Source organism: Manihot esculenta, chromosome 12 (genome assembly GCF_001659605.2).
Source record: "Manihot esculenta cultivar AM560-2 chromosome 12, M.esculenta_v8, whole genome shotgun sequence".
Classification (NCBI taxonomy): Eukaryota; Viridiplantae; Streptophyta; class Magnoliopsida; order Malpighiales; family Euphorbiaceae; genus Manihot; species Manihot esculenta.
In genome coordinates, this window is record NC_035172.2 from 3,310,085 (window position 1) to 3,327,294 (window position 17,210).

Genomic DNA, 17,210 nt, shown 5'->3' on the forward strand with positions numbered 1-17,210 from the left:
CTTTCTGAATTGTCTTCCAAAATGTTCCCACTTCCCAGCCCATATGATCATCTTTCTTAATCAATTTCTTTTGAACCGTTTGATTACAATATGAATTTCTTTCATTGCTCCACACGAACACAATTTTCTATAACAAATTTGCCAAAGACTTGACTCTTTCTCTCTCTCAGCCAACAATCATACAACTGAGGAGCTGTTCAAGGATTATCGACTCCTTATTTTCCCATGGAAACTGGTTACACTTTAAAATTCTATGATGTCAAGGCTTGGAATTTATTAGTAAAACCAAAAACTCTACAACCGGTCAAGATGGGGTTGTCATAAACAGTAATCTAGGTCCCAATTCATCAAGCAAGGTTATTGAGCCAAGAGAAACAAAGATTGCGTTCTAGGTCTTTCCATTCTCTCAAGAAAATGAAGGCCATCACCTATGCGTTCCAAATTTTCCAAACAGGCAATGGACCAGAAACATTTGAAAATGGAAGACCCGAATAATTTATGGAAAAGAATCTGGGGATATCCTTTCACTGACTGTAGAACCAAATTGTGGCCCACCCTTGCGATATGAGATGAGAAACTCAACAGGGTATCCCTTCAACTTATGTGGCAAAATCCCAAGATCATGAAATGTTAAAGCTGCAATCCAGGTCAGGAATCAAGGAACATAAATGAGAATAGGTAGAGAAATAGAAAGAAGGAAGAAAAAAGTGTCCAATGCTTATAACGTATTGTACCGACCAGTTTCAGACACCAATGTATCCACAGTAAGGGCATTGATCTCATCCAAATTGAATATGTTGGGCGTTGGTAATGGAAATGGGACCTTGTTAAGTAATACTTCACGTGGCGTTGCGAGCAGCTGAAAGCATTCAAACGGCATGTACAATTCAATAGTATCAAATTTGACTAGTAAATTCCAGCAATCACCAGATACTAGCAAACAAACACAAACCCACAAATGCACACAAAAACTTCATAGCAGACATATAATTTGGAAGAAATGCAGGTTGTCCTTATTTATTTACACAATTAGAAGATAAAATACCTCACATTTGAAGCACCAAATTTGCAAATTCACACACCACTGGATATCGGGGAAATAATAAATTGATCCAACATAAGTTTTAGACACTTATGCTGTTATGCTTAAATGACCTAGAGCATAATGAGCTGTTGATAATGCACTTTTAAAAAAGATTTCTTATCTCAAAACAAAATTATTTTCCAATAAACAGCAGGTTATATTTACCTTTGCAATGGGAAAGGGAACTTTGACATAGCGAGGCCATTCACGAATCGTGTCAAACATAAGCTCTGCCTGCAGTGTAAACAGACTTCATAACATCACCTACTCATCTACCATTATGGAAAAACTAAAGCAAATGGGAAGAGCAGTTACCAATTCATGCATAGTAAAGATTTCAGGTCCACCAAGCTCGTAAACTTTTCCCATGCTGCTTCCGTCATCTTTCAAGGCCGCAACAATTGCGGCAGCTACATCAACAACATATACAGGTTGGATTCTGCAAAGAAGACATTGTTAGGGAACATCCACAAGAAGAGGTGCATGTTCTTTCCACATGGGCAAACTGAGAGAATAAAGACTCACTTAGTAGATCCATCTCCAATTAGTGGCAGAAACGAATACTTCTTTACAAAATGTGCCCACCGGTTCAAAATCCTATCCTCTGTACCAATCATAACAGCAGGTCTCACGACTGTGGCCTACAGAAGTTTGGTACTGATTAGACACTTGAGCACTGAAACTAGCACTGGTAACAATCACAACAAAGATAATATGTGGTGGTACAAAATTTAAAAGAATGTAATCATGCTTCTTCAGTCTTAACCTTGACTAGATTTCCCTATCTCTTATTGTACATTTTTTGGACACTCAGGAAGCTACTTATGAAAACTTTTTTGTAATTTTTGTTTAGGTTGTGGCCTCCTTGCTGAAACATCTTCCTAGTCACCATCTCCTTCATGCCCAATTTCATTCATAAAACAATATTGCTCAGCACAATATGTGGCCTTGTAAATCATAAAGCAGAGAGAGAAAATGACCAATGGCCCATATCAACCAGAACTATAAATTACCTCAGGCAGTTCTTTTAACACAGCTTCTTCTGCAGCAGCCTTAGCTCTTAGCATTCTTGATGCAGATGAAGGCGATGCCCCTAAGCATGAAACTTGAATATATCTCATGATACCTCCATGTTCTTTGGCAATCTGCACCAGAACATATCAGACATTTCCCTCCTAATTATCATTATGACAACACAAACGAGGATGCTGACAACATAAATTGAATTCTCTAACACGTGCATTAAGCATGTCGGCATCAAAGTAACCTACAGCTACAATATATGGAATTTTTTTTAAAAAAATTCTTAACAATGCTTGCCCAAGAATCCACATCTAAGAGAAGCAAAGCATAAATACAACACAATTTAAAGTACTAGCATGATTTAACAGGAACAGCAAGAACCTACCGTTGCAAGTTGGTCAGCCATACCATGATTCGCTTCCTCAAAGCTGTAGTTTCTTGTCTCATATTCCCTTCCTGCCAAAACAATAGTTAACTTAGTCTGACTCTGAATAAATTTGCACTCATAGATCAGAAAGCTAAGATATGTTATAAGTGAATAATATTACCAATAAGATTAATAACAACATTGGCCTTTGCCATAACAGCCTTAATCGAATTTTCATCTCTCGGGTCGTACTTCATTGGTACTATCTGAGCAGGAAAAGAGGATAAATATTTATATTAAAAAAAAAAAAAAGAAACACAGCAACCCTTGTAAATAAATAAATAAACACTAAACAAGCTGTTCTTGCTGTCAGAAAGACTTCAATTAATCACATGCTACTGTACCTGACCCAAATCACCCATCAATTTGAGATGGCGGTGACAATCCTCAGAACCTCGGAAAGGAACTAACACTTGAGATCCCATTTTAGCTGGAAAACAAATTACAATATCAGCTACAGCATGCACTACATAAAAATACTGACACTTTTAGGAAATACGTTGTGAATAACAAAATCAACACTGTTCTTAAGAAGTGCTAAAACAAAAGCTCATGCAATATGATAATTTTAACACGCAACTTCTAACTTCTAAACAGGAAGATTCATTCAACTCACCAAGTTGCTGCACAAGGTAACGGCCAAGAAACCCTGTAGCTCCAAAAACTGTAGCAATGATGCCACTGAAAAAAAAAAAAGAAATAAAAGAGAAATTAATTTAAATGTTTTACAAATTAAATACGGAAGCTAGCATTTAGTCCCGGAGGAACAAAGAAATAATACCAAAAAAAGGAAAGAAAAATCTGCTTTCTGTTTGCTAAGCTTTTCACCATTTAAAATGAAATCCCCAAACCTACTAAGCCATAAAGCACTTTCACTGACCACATTCAACATAAAGCAATACAATAATCAAATGAAACAAAATTTTACGATTTTATTTCAGCAGAATGGGTTCATTTCCTTGCATTTTCTTGAAAAGTGAAAGAAAAGTGATTTCCTTCAGTTTCTATTCCACAAAACAGGGACTACGGAGAAATGAAGAAATACAGTTTTACCTAACCGATGATCTTCCACCAGTACCCTTGCGAACGAGGTGGCCCACACCTTTGGGAGCGAGAGTAGATCCATATCGCGGATGATCAGCTACATAATCTGTAAAATGAGAACACCAAGAACAATGCTAAGCAAAATTGAGAATCAAATTATGAGAATGCATAAAAATGATTACAGGAAAACCCTAAAAATGAGGCAAAAAGGAGGATTACAGAGCGGGTAAATTGATTTGAGAGACGCAGTTGAAGTAGCAGGATAGAGAGATTGGTGCCCTAATCGTCTGGAAATCGCCTGCATCGTTCTCAGCTGCACAGAGAGACTTTGCTTGCTCGCTCGCTTACGCCTTACAAATACAATAAGGAACCAAGAGGATTTTGGATTTGGATCTGTTCAAAAGGTTTTAATTTTTTGGAAAAATTATTATTTCTTCCGCTGCAAACTCATTAGTTAAATCTTTCCTTTTAAAAAAATAATAAATATTTTTTAAAATTTTAAAAAAATTATTAATTAATTCATTTAATAATTTTGATGGATAAATAATATTTTCTTCATCTTATTTTTTTAATTATACCAAAATTTTCATCTATTTTTTTTCTTTACATTATAATATAACTATTATAATCTTATTTTATTTTATTTTATTTTATAAAAAATTTTCAAAAATTCTCTTATTATTTAATAAAATTAAATATATTTAAAATAAATATAATTTAAAATTAATAAAAAAATTTGTATTTCATAATATGTGTAAAAAATAAAACAGATAAAAAAAATTATAAATTGAATGGAGTATAAAAAAGTGATATTTTTAAAAAATTAAGAAATTAATTAATAAATTTTTCTATATTATATAAATTAAATAATAAATTTAATAGGTAAATAGATTCTAAAAATTTTATGAATATTTTACTATATTTTTTAAAATAAAAAAAATTAATTAATGAGTTCATACTATATAAATTAAATAATAAATTTTTAAAATTTTTTACAATATATAAAAAAATTAAAATATAATATTTAATCTGACTAATTATAGATATATCATAGATTTAAAATGAAATTTTCATTTCTCAGCTTCCGCTAAAGAAAAGTATAATGGGAATTTTATTTTTTTTGTAAATAATAAAAGAAAATGTTTATAAGTGCGATTGGTTATTTACTTATTTTATGTTAAAAAAAGTATAATTTAGAAATATTTTTTAAAAAAATTATAGTAATTAAATTTATTAAATAAATATTATTAAGTTCAATGGTATACATATTTAAAAATTTTGTAACTTTTTAATTGTAGATTATAGTGATTTTTTTTTCTTAGATCCCAGCATTTTTGTTTCATTAAAATGTTGTAACATTAAATATTAATCAAACTAGACATATTTGGGAATAATTTATTTTATAAAAAAAATTATTTAAATGAATTTTTTAAAATAAAACATAATTTCATTTTATTTAAAAATTAAAAACATAAATTCTTTCATTTTAATTAAAGAGAGAATAGTAGGGAAAATTTCAGGCATCCAAAGTTTCCTGTCTATCTCTGAATTATGCCACTAGAATAAAAGTGGGATTGGCATTGACTAGTTCATCTCTACAGATTCCCTAAGCAACAAACAAAATCTTCCCTTACCTAATCACTAATTTTATTGCACATCATTGAACAATACATAGACCAGCCCATTTTTTTCTCCATCCGTGTGTGATTATTGCCTTCTGGTGATCCCACCAGCTTATTTTCTGTTACAAAGTATGCCAACCGTGCATGAATTCTCCCATTTTGCTCTAAGTGATGAACCCGCCCTCGAACCCAAGATTATGTTCACCAATAGGGATTTGGTGCGAGGATTGATGCAGCGGAGTTTTCTCCTCCCATTTCGCAAAAGCAGCAGCCGCGGCCTGCTCTTGCTGCCTCTGACCTGAAGGATTTTTGGGCATGCCATCTGAATCAAAAGTCTGGTATGCCACTTGATCTTGATGAATACTCTGTTACCAGCTTCAGGAACATGGATGATTTATCCTCCAATAACCGTGCTGGAGTATCGAATTCTGCAACTCGACCTGCAAGGATATACCAAAGTGAAGTTAGTTTTCATGTTAACTTAAAACTTTCAACTCCACCAAAATGAAGAAAAATAAAAAAAATCCACCCGATCAGTCCTATCCATCAGGTATGTTATCCTGAGAAAGAACTTGACCGTATCATAGAAGTTGGAGTTTTGAAATCATCAGTACGCACCATCACTGAGTACCAAAACAAAATCACTGTCGATAACTGTTGGAATGCGATGTGCAATTGTGCACACTGTGCAATCCTTAAACTCCGTACGAAGTATCTTCTGAATAAGATTGTCTGTAGCTGTATCAACTGATGCTGTTGCTTCATCTAACACTAATATTCTCGCCTGCTTGAGCAAAGCTCGGCCCAAGGAGACTAGTTGCCGTTGCCCTACACTCCAATTATCTCCATTTTCTAGCACTGAAAATTATGCATTCCAAACAAACTAATCAAGTAGACACAAAACGCCACCCAAACTCTGGGGATTATGAGGGAGAAAACAACATCAATACCATATTGTCCAATCTGCCGACAGCATACCTGGTGTATCAAGCTTTTGTTCTTTCATTCGGACTGTCTCCCCAAGCTGAGACTTCTCAAGAGCCTGTGACAAATAGAGAAAATGACAAATTGTTTGTTTGGGCATAACTTGGCAATATAGTGTTCTGATGTGGAAATTATGTATGTATATTAATATGGTAGTCACGTTAAACATATAAATCTGAAAAGACATCTGTATCTGAGTTGTTCTTAAAATTGGTAATGTAATTGATTTATCAAAGATATTTGCCTTTGCATCTCAATTACCAGAAGGCAATGATCCATTTTCCACAAACTACATGCTTAGTTATTTTAAAGATCAGTCAAAACTTTAACATGCAAATCTAAGAATTTTTTTTCAGAGAACGACAATAATCAAGACTTTCTTTTCAGCATTCAAAATCCAGGTCAACTTGCATGTAATTACATAAAAATGAAGTTTTTCTTTAGGTGGGGGGGAGGGGAATAACCTGCCAAATTTCCTGATCTGAATGCTCTTCAAGGGGATCAAGATTTCCCCTAATTGTCCCTTCAAACAAGGTTGGATCCTGGGGTATGATACTCAGACGGCTACGAAGATCATGTAGGCCAATTGTAGAAATATCAATGGTGTCTATAATTATTCTTCCTTCTGCAGGTTCAATTAATCGAAATAGTGCTTGGATCAATGTAGATTTACCACTTCCAGTTCGCCCAACTATTCCAATTTTCTTTCCACCAGGAAAGGTGCATGTTACCCCATGAAGCACCGTAGGAAGATTCTCAGCATAACGGACCTTCAGAAGAAGAAAGACAGTCAGCATTTTCAAACCAATTCCAACAATTAAGAATCAGGAAGGTAATCTTGCCTCCATTGTTTTATCCAAATTTATAATTACATTAATATATGCATATATATAACTGGAATCTGATTTTCCTGTTCACTTTTCTTCTCAAGCAAGAGAATCAAACACAGTCATGAAAACAAGCATGATAAGCTCAGGGTTAAAAGAGAATTGACTCAAATCCAGAGTATAAAGAGATGCATGATTCCTAATAAAGACATCATCATGACTGTCAAACTTCAGGCACGTTGGAATAAAGCAAAGCTTCATACCTTCAAATCAATCAGGTCAATTGTCCCATTCTCTGGCCAGGAGGATGGAGGACAGAAATCCTCAATAACTGATGGAGCTTCACTTGGAATTTGGCTGTACTGATAAATCCTTTCTATGGAAATAATTTTGTTTTCTAGTTTACAGAAGCTAAGTATCCACCGTGATAGGCGTGCATTTAAATTAAGGCCATATGTTACTGCAAGGCCCGCCATGCCTGTAAAGCACAACCAAATATGATTGAAAACAGCATAAATTACAAATTTAAAAGGTTAATTTCTTTTGCTATTTATCTTGTATCCATCTATAGTCAATTTCCAACGTAAGCTAAGCCATCCTAAGACTAAAATAGAAATTGATAAAACTAATTAAACTCTTGCTGCATGTAAATGCCGAAAGCAGATAGGAATATATGAGTTTATAAAGTGGTGCAGAATGACCTACTTACTTGGATCAATACTTCCATGAGGAAAGCTAACAAGTAAAATCATGCAGAACGCAAATACAAAAGTTGAGAGCAACTCCATGCGTAGGCATAGCCATTCAATAGCAGCAAGACTGCAGAAGAATGGACGAGCAAAGCAATCAAGAAGATAAAGGTTTCTCTTCATGAACCTTTTTTCTTGCCCAAAGCCTCTTATTGTGGCTGCTCCAGCAATTGATTCACCAAAAAGATGGATGATAGGAGATTTCTGGATACTAACAATGCGGACCAGTTCCCTTGATGAAGCCATGTAGTATTTCTGCATATGGGCATATTGGTGATAAGTTAAACATATCTTTCAATATCCTTCACCAAATTATCAAATTGTCCTTAAAAGCTTGACAAAATAGCTCTTTTCCACAACCTAGTGGAAATGAACTTAGAAATCATGGTTGAAACAGTTCAAGTTATATGGACATAAATAATATGGTTTCAAACAACGGAACATCAATTCCAAAACTTTTCAGATTCACACAACAATATCAATACAATTCATATTATGATCAAGACAAGAAAAAGCCCTAAGGATTGGTAATTTCTACAACCAATAAAATATGAAAATTTATGGGGTAAAGACTACATTGAGTGAACCCAGAGAAACAGTGTTATTAGACACTTAGAAACCAAAAGGTGAAAATATAGGTGCAAGCAACTTCCAACATCTCCACTTAATGGCTTTTATGGTCTTCCATTAAGAGGCAAATACACAGCTGAAAGTAAAAGTAATATCAAACGCTGCAACCCAAATCTAAAGCAGTAATGTGTTGTCACTCACATTGACACTAATGCAGGAAGATTAGTAATGTCCAGAAGCAACTTGCAAAAAAACCAGTATCCTTTCATTTTCTAAGTGAAACAGCTTCAAGGAAAAATCAATTAATCACCTGCATCCATAAGCAAGCAACAGCCATAGGAACAACGAGAAGCAAAACTTGCCAAGTAACTTTGGTCATTACACCAACAATCCCAAAAAGTTGTATTGTTGTTGAAGCAAATCCACCAAGCCTAAAAGGAATATCAAGATCCACGACACTTTGATCTATGGATACCTATAATGTCATACATAAGCACCATTATATAAAGATAGCAAAGGAGTAAGGGAGTAAAAGAAAAAGGAAATATTCTTCTGTTCTTTATATAAATATTTCCAGATAATATAAGTCTCTAGCAAAACTAGATGAACTTACACGATTCAAGATACGTCCAGCCGGAGTAGAGTCAAAGAAAGACATTGGTGCTCGAAACACACTTCTGAGCATCTTCAAAAACAATTTCTGTGCAGCTGCCAGGCCAAATGTAGCAACTAGAACAGCCCTCACAAATATAAACCATGAGCTCCCAAAAGCAAGGGCCATATAAACACCAAGAAGGACCATAGGACTCACCCTAGATTGGCCTCCTTCAGTTTGTGGATTTGCCCAAGCCATCCACCAATTACTAGCTATTTGTAGAAATTGAAATAATGCTTGTGCAAGGATAATCAGTGGAATTAGTAAGCCTTTATATGCTGCAGCCATATATGACAAGTAAACCTTCATGCTGACCCTCCCTCTTACCCTTTCCTCTTCCTGAACCAGCTGCTTTTTCCTTGAGCGCTTAGCTTTCTTTTTTTCTTTAATTGCTTTCTGATCTGAAGCTGATGCATTTTCTTGCACTTCCTTTGCCAAAATGTCAACATTACTTCCAGTTGCATCACATTTTTTATTAAATATGACAGCCCCACGCACAGACAAATTCTCCTCTGAATCATCAGATGAGTGAGTAGGGATATCCATCGCTACAATTGCTTCATGGTGAGCTGAGACCAAAGTTTTAAAATCAGTTCCTGCTTGTAGAAGATCATCATATTTCCCCGCCTGTATAATTCGCCCTTCCTTGAGAACCTGAATAGATGGAAAGTAACATATAGCAGACATCTTCAGAGCAAAGAGATTCCATACACATTTAACCCACCCATCAGCATTCATATATTTTGACTTCAAGAAAGTAGCTCCTTGATGGAGAGCAGGTAGGAATTTTAGGCGAGGATTTGGGGTTTGTGAAAGGATGGAATTGAGAAGCAAATTTAGACAAGAAGAAAAAATTTGTAGATTGTGTCAGCAAAATAAAAGGTTTAGGCTTCACACCTAAACTTCCTTATACATCATGTCATACCCAAGGTTCCATGGGCATCACATAATTCAAAGCATAATTACCAAACTTTGTATTTGATAAAAAACCTAGAAACCAGATTACAAAATGAGTATTTATAGACCCAAAAAAGTAAATCCTAAACCTAGAAGGATTTTCCATAAAGCAATCATTAACCAAGGACTCTAAATAAAGATTCCTATAGAAATCCAGCTCTTTCTACAAATTCTGAAATTACAAAAGTATTCCTACTGTGAGATTTTAGTTATACGCAGAGTGTGAATGATGTTCAGCATCCGATGATGAGTTGAGCTTGGGTTGCCTGCACCAAAATGGCATAAGCCAATTTGGTTTGCACCCCTTTACAAATATGTTCTCTTCTAATGTTTTTCTCCATTCTTCCAATGTGGGGTTTGAACACTCTCCCTTAAGTGCAACTGGATTGGCTCGGGCGTCACTTACACTACAATTGCATGTGGAAGCCCATCAAGAATTTTGCCTCTTTTTTCCTGCTTGGCTCTTCAGGTCTAGAACTTTTTACCTGCTCATGGCACAGAACTTAGACTTCATCTCTTGCCATGTAACAATTAGTGGCTTCCTCAATCTTGTCACGTCTAGCTCAAAATCACATCACTATATTTTCACAAATCCAAAGAATTTCATCTTTGTGAAACTTACTGTTATAGACTCTTTTCTAGTATTTGATTTATTTTAGAATTAGATTGTTAAGTATTTGATTTATTTTAGAATTAGATTATTTTATCTTATCTCTTTATTTCTTATTCCTTAGGACTCTTATCTCAGTAGAATTATGTTAAACAGTAACACTATTCCCCATATATATTGCTGAAAAATCAGAAATAAAATAAGTATATTTATTTCATCTAAATTGAGATTTGAACTCTCTTTTAACGAATTCAAAACATTAGAGCTCCTTTCATTGAGCTCACAACAATAATAATTGGGCGAGGAAAGAATCAAAGAAAACCAATGGCTTCGGACTTATACTCTGATTTTACAGTAAACAGGCCTGTGACGCGATCCATATCCAGGGGAACACTTACCTTACAATCTTCCCCATGCTATGCTTATAAACGTGTGATTCAATACAATTGAGCCAATCATGAAATAGGGCAGGATCTAACAAACCTTTAAAATCAGAAACCTTTATGTTGTCAATGTTGCCCATTTTACCTTTGGATTTCCACATATAATGCCTAAAGTGCAACTATAGTATCTTGACCACTAGTAGATCCTAATAGTTTCTCACTGGAGTCTGCAAACAACATTATCTTAAGCATCCTATCCAATTTAACATCCATTATATCCAATTTCATTTTCATATCTTCATTATCTCAAACTAAAAAAGGAACTAAACTCTTGTTGAAAATAACAAAATTTGGATTGAATTCAGCATTCATCACCATAGCTGAAATGACAAAGCACAAGGATCAAAAATCTTTGGTACCAAACTAATTGTTGACTAGAGCAAGATTGTAGGACTATTCAGCATAACTTCAGCATGATTTGTTTGATTTGATTAGCTTAATTTTGGTAAGATATTGTGATTGAGTAATTAGTGTAGTTTCCTTTTTGGGGCTAGAGAACATGTATAAATACTTGTAATTTTCTCACTTCTATATACAAGAAAGAAAGAGTCTTTTAATACTCTATAATTCTTCACTAATGGAGGACAGTCTGCAGGTCTTAGGATTACTATTGAAATTTGAGGCTTTATGAAGGATAAATGAACAAAAATCTAGGTGGAAAATTAGGGTTAGTGAAAGGATAGAATTTAGAAGCAAATTTAGAAGAGATGGGATGAAATAAAAGGTTTAGGCTTCACAATAAAACTTCCTTAGGCATCACTCCAAGGTTTCACAAGCATCACCCCAAGGTTCTACAAGCATCACAGAACTCCAAGCATAATTACTAGAATTTGTAATGATCAAAAAATTCAAAGCAACAAAAGTAACTTTAACCTTTCTTTTGAGAAAATTTGAAATTACAACATTATCCATGTGATGTTCTTTTTTTTTTTTTGATATGTACATGTGACTTAAATAAAGGACCAACAACTAATATAATTAAATACAAACGCAAGTAAAACTCTAAAAGAACTAAAATTACTCTATAACTTCCCCAATAAACTCTACATAAAATTGAACCCTAATCATATCAGTCAGTATTTAACTATGAATTTTCTTGAATTCCTCAGCTGTATCACTCCTCAAGTTAATGCAAAATAATTTTTATTTTCCTATATGTAGATGCCCACAAATACCTCAAGCACTGGGCATCAACTCCCACATGTACAACAACAGAAGCAGCAACAGCAACAACAATAATAATAATAGTACATAAAAAAAAAAAAGAAATCAACAAAAATATGGAAACAATGAAAGCAATATCAATGTTCAATATGCAGCTGGAAAACTAATGAAAGCAATAACAGAATTAAGTTGATGGTTATGAAAAACAAAAATAAAAGAAGAAGAGAAAAAAGAGCAATCTCAAATTCTCGAAAAAAAAAAAAAGAGCAATCTCATTCATTGTTAGATGCAAATAAAGCCCCAAGGTGGCCTGTCACTGTACAAACATTAAAAAAATAAAAAATAAAAAAAAAATGTGAAAGCAATGCCATACCAGTATTAAATCAGCGGCCGGCAAAAATTCAACTTGATGGGTCACATAAATCACAGTCTTATTTGCTAGTGCTGTTAATATGTATTCCTGCAGTTCCACATCATATGTTCAGCAAATACATTTATTTGGACAGCAATATTCATGATTATTTGAGCAAATCTAACCTTGAACAACTCGGAACCAGTGTGTGCATCAACAGCACTGAATGGATCATCAAGTAAATAAATATCTGCATCTTGATATAGTGCCCTTGCAAGCTGCACGCGTTGCTTCTGGCCACCACTCAAATTTATACCTCTATCACCAATGATTGTCTGATCACCGTGTGAGAAAAGTTCCAAATCCTTTTTCAGTGAACAATCATGGATAACACTTTTGTACTTTGCTTTATCCATTGGGCAGCCAAAAAGAATATTTTCTTCAATATTTCCAGATTGTATCCATGCTGACTGGGAAACATAAGCAGCAGTACCACAAATTCTTACCTGGAAAAAAAATAGAGAATAAATTTAGGAAATCTCAATCCCCAGGAACTAGAATAAAGAATAAATCATAGATGACAGAAAAACAACATTAGTAACAAGTTAAAAAGAAAGGAAAACGAAATCTAAATAAACATACTTCACCAGAGATTTTGGGAATCTCTCCAAGGATGCAAGAAAGAAAGCTTGATTTCCCAGAACCAACCATACCACAAACAGCTACACGCATCCCTCTCTGCACCTTCACATGAATCCCTGATAAAGTAGGCCTTGAAGAAGATGGGTCCCAACAGAACTCACCATCATTAATTTCTATGGTCACATTTGTCATACCTCTAGGCAAAACCAGGGTTGCATCTTGCTGCAAATCTTCTTCCTGTAGGAATCCAGAAATTCGATCAAGGGAAACTTTTGTCTGGGCCATCATAGACACCAAGTCGGGGAAATTCCTGAGTGGCTCTTGCAGGATTCTGAAAGTGGCCAGAGCAGAGAGAACACCTCCTGCAGTGAGCTGACCACCCAACAATATTGAAGTACCAAAAGTAACGGCTGCAACAAATATGGGAGAACTCCAGAAAATGAATGTAATGAAAGCTTGTGAATAGAGAGCCTTCCGGAGCCACCTGAACTCCACATCTCGCATCTCCTCCAAATTCACTCGGTACCTGTCCTCCCAAGCTTGCAGCTTCAGAATCCTCATGTTCCTCAGACATTCTGAAGTTTTCCTCATCCTGTCATCCTTCGCAGCCATTAATTTATCTTGATAATCTTCTTGTACCTTAGCCAGGGGGACAGTAACAACGATGGATATGATGGTGGAAATTAAAGTTGCAATAGATGCAATTCCAACATTCTTATACAAAATTGCAAGGGCAAGAATAATTTGCAAGGGAAGCATCCATATGTCATGGAGATACCAAGAGTAGTCCCCCACTCTCTGGACATCAACTGCCATGTAATTAACAATTTCTCCACTAGTGTGACTTTGCTTGGCCAAGCTTGAGAGCCGTAGCCCTTTACGGTACACCATTGCTGTCAAAGCCGACCTCACATGCATACCCAAAATGTCAACGCCAAGATACCATTGCCGGGTTGTTAAGGTCTCTACAAGCTTTGCTGAGAAGAATATACCAGCAAGAATATATCCTTCATGAGGGACAGTCTCCTTCCCCCCTAAATAATCAACAAAGTAGCTAATCATATATGGACCCACGTAAGAAACAAGTGTATTCACCAAGGCAAATACAGCATTGCAAGCCGCTTCCTTCCAGAAAGACTTGAGAATTGCCCAAGCTAAAGAAGGCTGATCTGAAGGATCTTCTGTCTTCAGTTTCTCCCAATTCAAATTCAAAACCTTGTAATTACTCTTAGCTCGATCTTTTGGAGCAAGAAGGGGAATGTCCTTGAGCTCAAGCGGTCTCTTGGCACCAATAGATAGAAGTGGGTTTAACCATGAAAGAGTAGCCAAGCTAAACAGCCCAGCATTACTGTAAGGAGTAACCTTGAGACATCCTGCTTCTTCTTCAAGAAGCAATGGCTCTTGAAGATCAGAATTCCTACAAACTTGTATTCCAGTAATACCTCTAATTGCTACAAAGCATAGAAAAGCAAGAGCTGGAGTGGCAGCAAAATTCACCATAACATGAGAATTCAAATGCTTCACACCTTCAACCAGAAAACTCCTCCCATCCACATACAAAGTACACAAACAAATAAAAAATGAGAAAAACCACCAGACCCTCAACAACAGTGGGAATTTCTCAGATGCCTTAAATTTGCAATGAAGAGCTGAAAAGCTCAACACAAACCAAGCTAAACCTTGTGCAGCAGGTAAAGAAAGTGCAGACCAATCCACAACTTTCCCATTAACCGCCTTTCTAATCAAAGTAACCCCATCAAACCCCAACACCAAAAATTGCAAAAACAAAACATAGAAACAACAAAATAGGACCAACTTAAACCCAGTACCGATCGTAATAGCTCGAATCTCTCCATCAACAGCACTTCGTCGAATTGGGCTAGAATTGGCAACTGCAGTATCATCCTTAAGCAATCTAATTCTACCAACACACACATATATTTGCCTCGCGGATATTATGAAGAGAAAGACAAGCAAAAGCGTCAAATTGATGCAAATTGAGGCTAGTTCCAATACGGGCAGGCCCTGAATTGCATTCAAAGCGGAGTGTGTCGATTGCGTGACGGTGTTATTAAGGAAAAGGTTGATACCCATTATTGACAATGGTAAGTTGGTGATTGAAATGAGCGATCGGTGGTCGCGGCGATGGTGTAATAGTAGTTAATAATAAGCAGCAAAACGAACAAGAGAGATCAAATCGTGTAAAGAAGGGCATTTCACCATCTGGATAATCAACAGATACTGTAGCTCTTTGGAGATAGAATCTGCAGACACATTGCACATGGAAACAAACAGATTTTATCAACACGATGCACGAAGAGACAAAGAAAGCGAGGGAGGGAGAAAGATAAAAGAGAGATGAAATCGTTTTGAGTTTTGGTTTGTATTCTCTTTCACTCTGTGTGCGTCTCTCTCCCTATCTTATCTAGAGAGAAACACAAGGAGACAAACAGATGAACGCAAAATCCCAAAATGTGGAAACAACACAGCTCGCAAAACACCAAAATATACCCGACCTTGAAAATCGTTTTTCTTAAGCCGGTGGCGATTGCCGAGGCAACCCTGTGATTGATAGGTACCCTTTTTACCTCGACGCCAAGCTCCTCCCTCTGCTCCTCTGAAACACCCACAACGCCACGCCCCCACCACACAGGAACACAGAGAGAGCCTAAGAAGCCACACCCACACTAACAAACTCTTCCACAATGAGTTACAGCATGAGAAATTTGCAAGAACCCAAATACAGAAAGAGAAAGAGATCTCGTTTCTCTCTTTCTCTTATATATAAATATCAATAAAGCTTTTGGCTTTGGCTACCTTTGGGTTGTAGCAGCACTTGCCGTGTCTCGGAGGTGCGGTGAGATTGAAGATTTAAAGATAAAAATTATTAAAACCAAAGAAAAACTCAATGGGGTTTCGGCTGGCATCAACTTTTATGGTGGGATGATCTCACTTGGCTCGTTTGCTGCTATATATATATATACAGAGGCAGCCATTACAGTGAAATGAACCCATGGGTGGAGTAGCTTTTTAGAATTCAGAAAGGGAAAGAGAGAGAATATTATTCAGCAATCATAGGAATATTATTCACACCTGTGAGTTTATGGTAATTAGCAGTAGCTGATGAGATCTTGATGGAGATCTCCAAGGTTTAATCTTGTTGATGCACTTCCTTAAATGAAAATCATATGGGTTTTGCTTATTCTTGCCATTTGTAGTTTGGTATTTGAGAAATTTGATTGGTTTAATAAATGAATTTTGCTTTTCACTAATTTAATTTGGAAAAACTATTAAAGAAAAAATTCTACAAATTATTAGATTAATTATTTACATCTAAATTTATGAATTTATATTACTTTAATTAATTTTGTATAATTTTTAATATATTTATTTATTAAATTTATTTGTATATAAATCAAGTTTATATTAAACTTTCTTAAAAAGGAATTGTGATTTTATTATTTTCAATTAGGGTTATACGTTTTGATTTTTATAAAAATGATCTATGGTTTACAAGGTAAGAAGGTGTATCATTCCCATTAACTTCTTAGCATGTGTTGATATAACATTAAATATAAATTTAAAATATTTTTAATTAAGCTGAAAATATCTTTATCCCTTTGTACTACTTTCAGAAAAATTAATTACTTAATCATTCACCTGTATTAAAAAAATATAATTTCGATAATCATTAAATTTCTAATATTCAACTGAGATTGAATTAAAAAAAATTGAGTCTAAAATTTAATAGAATTTATCAAGTAGATTAATCTATCAGCATGTCATTCAGTTCGTTCATAATTAAAATAGGTTGGTTTGATCCAAAATCTAAATCCCTTAGAACAAATCTTAGCACTAGTAATATAATGTGGAGCAGGAAAATATATCCAATTACGCTTTGATCATATTTAAATGCATGTCGAAAAAAAATTAAATAATTATATATTTATATGTATGAAATTATGTAATAAAAATAAATACCACAATAATAGAGTGACGATTATACACCGTTAAAATCCTATTTTCTTCTAATATCAAAACATTAAATTTTATCTCA

General features: G+C 35.0%; 2 protein-coding genes across 2 annotated transcripts; both read right to left on the reverse strand.

Annotated features, from left to right (window-relative positions):
• Positions 1–249: 249 nt before the first annotated feature.
• LOC110628631 (NADH dehydrogenase [ubiquinone] 1 alpha subcomplex subunit 9, mitochondrial) lies at positions 250–4,007 on the reverse strand. Its single transcript, XM_021775410.2, has 12 exons — positions 3,798–4,007; positions 3,588–3,684; positions 3,151–3,215; positions 2,879–2,964; positions 2,656–2,740; positions 2,493–2,563; positions 2,098–2,229; positions 1,610–1,725; positions 1,400–1,523; positions 1,250–1,318; positions 739–859; positions 250–636 (listed from the first exon to the last, which is right to left on the reverse strand). Exons 1-12 carry the CDS (start codon positions 3,880–3,882, stop codon positions 497–499), a joined length of 1,191 nt encoding a protein of 396 aa, XP_021631102.2. The 5' UTR covers positions 3,883–4,007; the 3' UTR covers positions 250–496.
• Positions 4,008–5,092: 1,085 nt separating this feature from the next.
• Positions 5,093–16,332, reverse strand: LOC110628556 (ABC transporter C family member 5). The gene is made up of 12 exons (XM_021775284.2): positions 15,670–16,332; positions 13,154–15,417; positions 12,697–13,017; positions 12,533–12,619; positions 8,944–9,639; positions 8,641–8,805; positions 7,721–8,015; positions 7,275–7,489; positions 6,649–6,954; positions 6,179–6,242; positions 5,819–6,058; positions 5,093–5,640 (listed from the first exon to the last, which is right to left on the reverse strand). Exons 2-12 carry the CDS (start codon positions 15,245–15,247, stop codon positions 5,528–5,530), a joined length of 4,596 nt encoding a protein of 1,531 aa, XP_021630976.2. The 5' UTR covers positions 15,248–15,417; positions 15,670–16,332; the 3' UTR covers positions 5,093–5,527.
• Positions 16,333–17,210: the final 878 nt, after the last annotated feature.

Excerpts from the sequence above, each read along its gene's own strand:
- LOC110628631 (XM_021775410.2), bottom strand. The coding sequence starts at position 3,882 with ATGCAGGCGATTTCCAGACGATTAGGGCACCAATCTCTCTATCCTGCT. Across the intron at positions 2,741-2,878 it reads TGATGGGTGATTTGGGTCAG|ATAGTACCAATGAAGTACGA; the intron begins GTACAGTAGCAT and ends TTTCCTGCTCAG. Across the intron at positions 860-1,249 it reads TTCCCTTTCCCATTGCAAAG|CTGCTCGCAACGCCACGTGA; the intron begins GTAAATATAACC and ends GAATGCTTTCAG.
- LOC110628556 (XM_021775284.2), bottom strand. The coding sequence starts at position 15,247 with ATGGGTATCAACCTTTTCCTTAATAACACCGTCACGCAATCGACACAC. Across the intron at positions 12,620-12,696 it reads CTGGTTCCGAGTTGTTCAAG|GAATACATATTAACAGCACT; the intron begins GTTAGATTTGCT and ends GTGGAACTGCAG. Across the intron at positions 6,243-6,648 it reads CAGATCAGGAAATTTGGCAG|GCTCTTGAGAAGTCTCAGCT; the intron begins GTTATTCCCCTC and ends TATTTGTCACAG.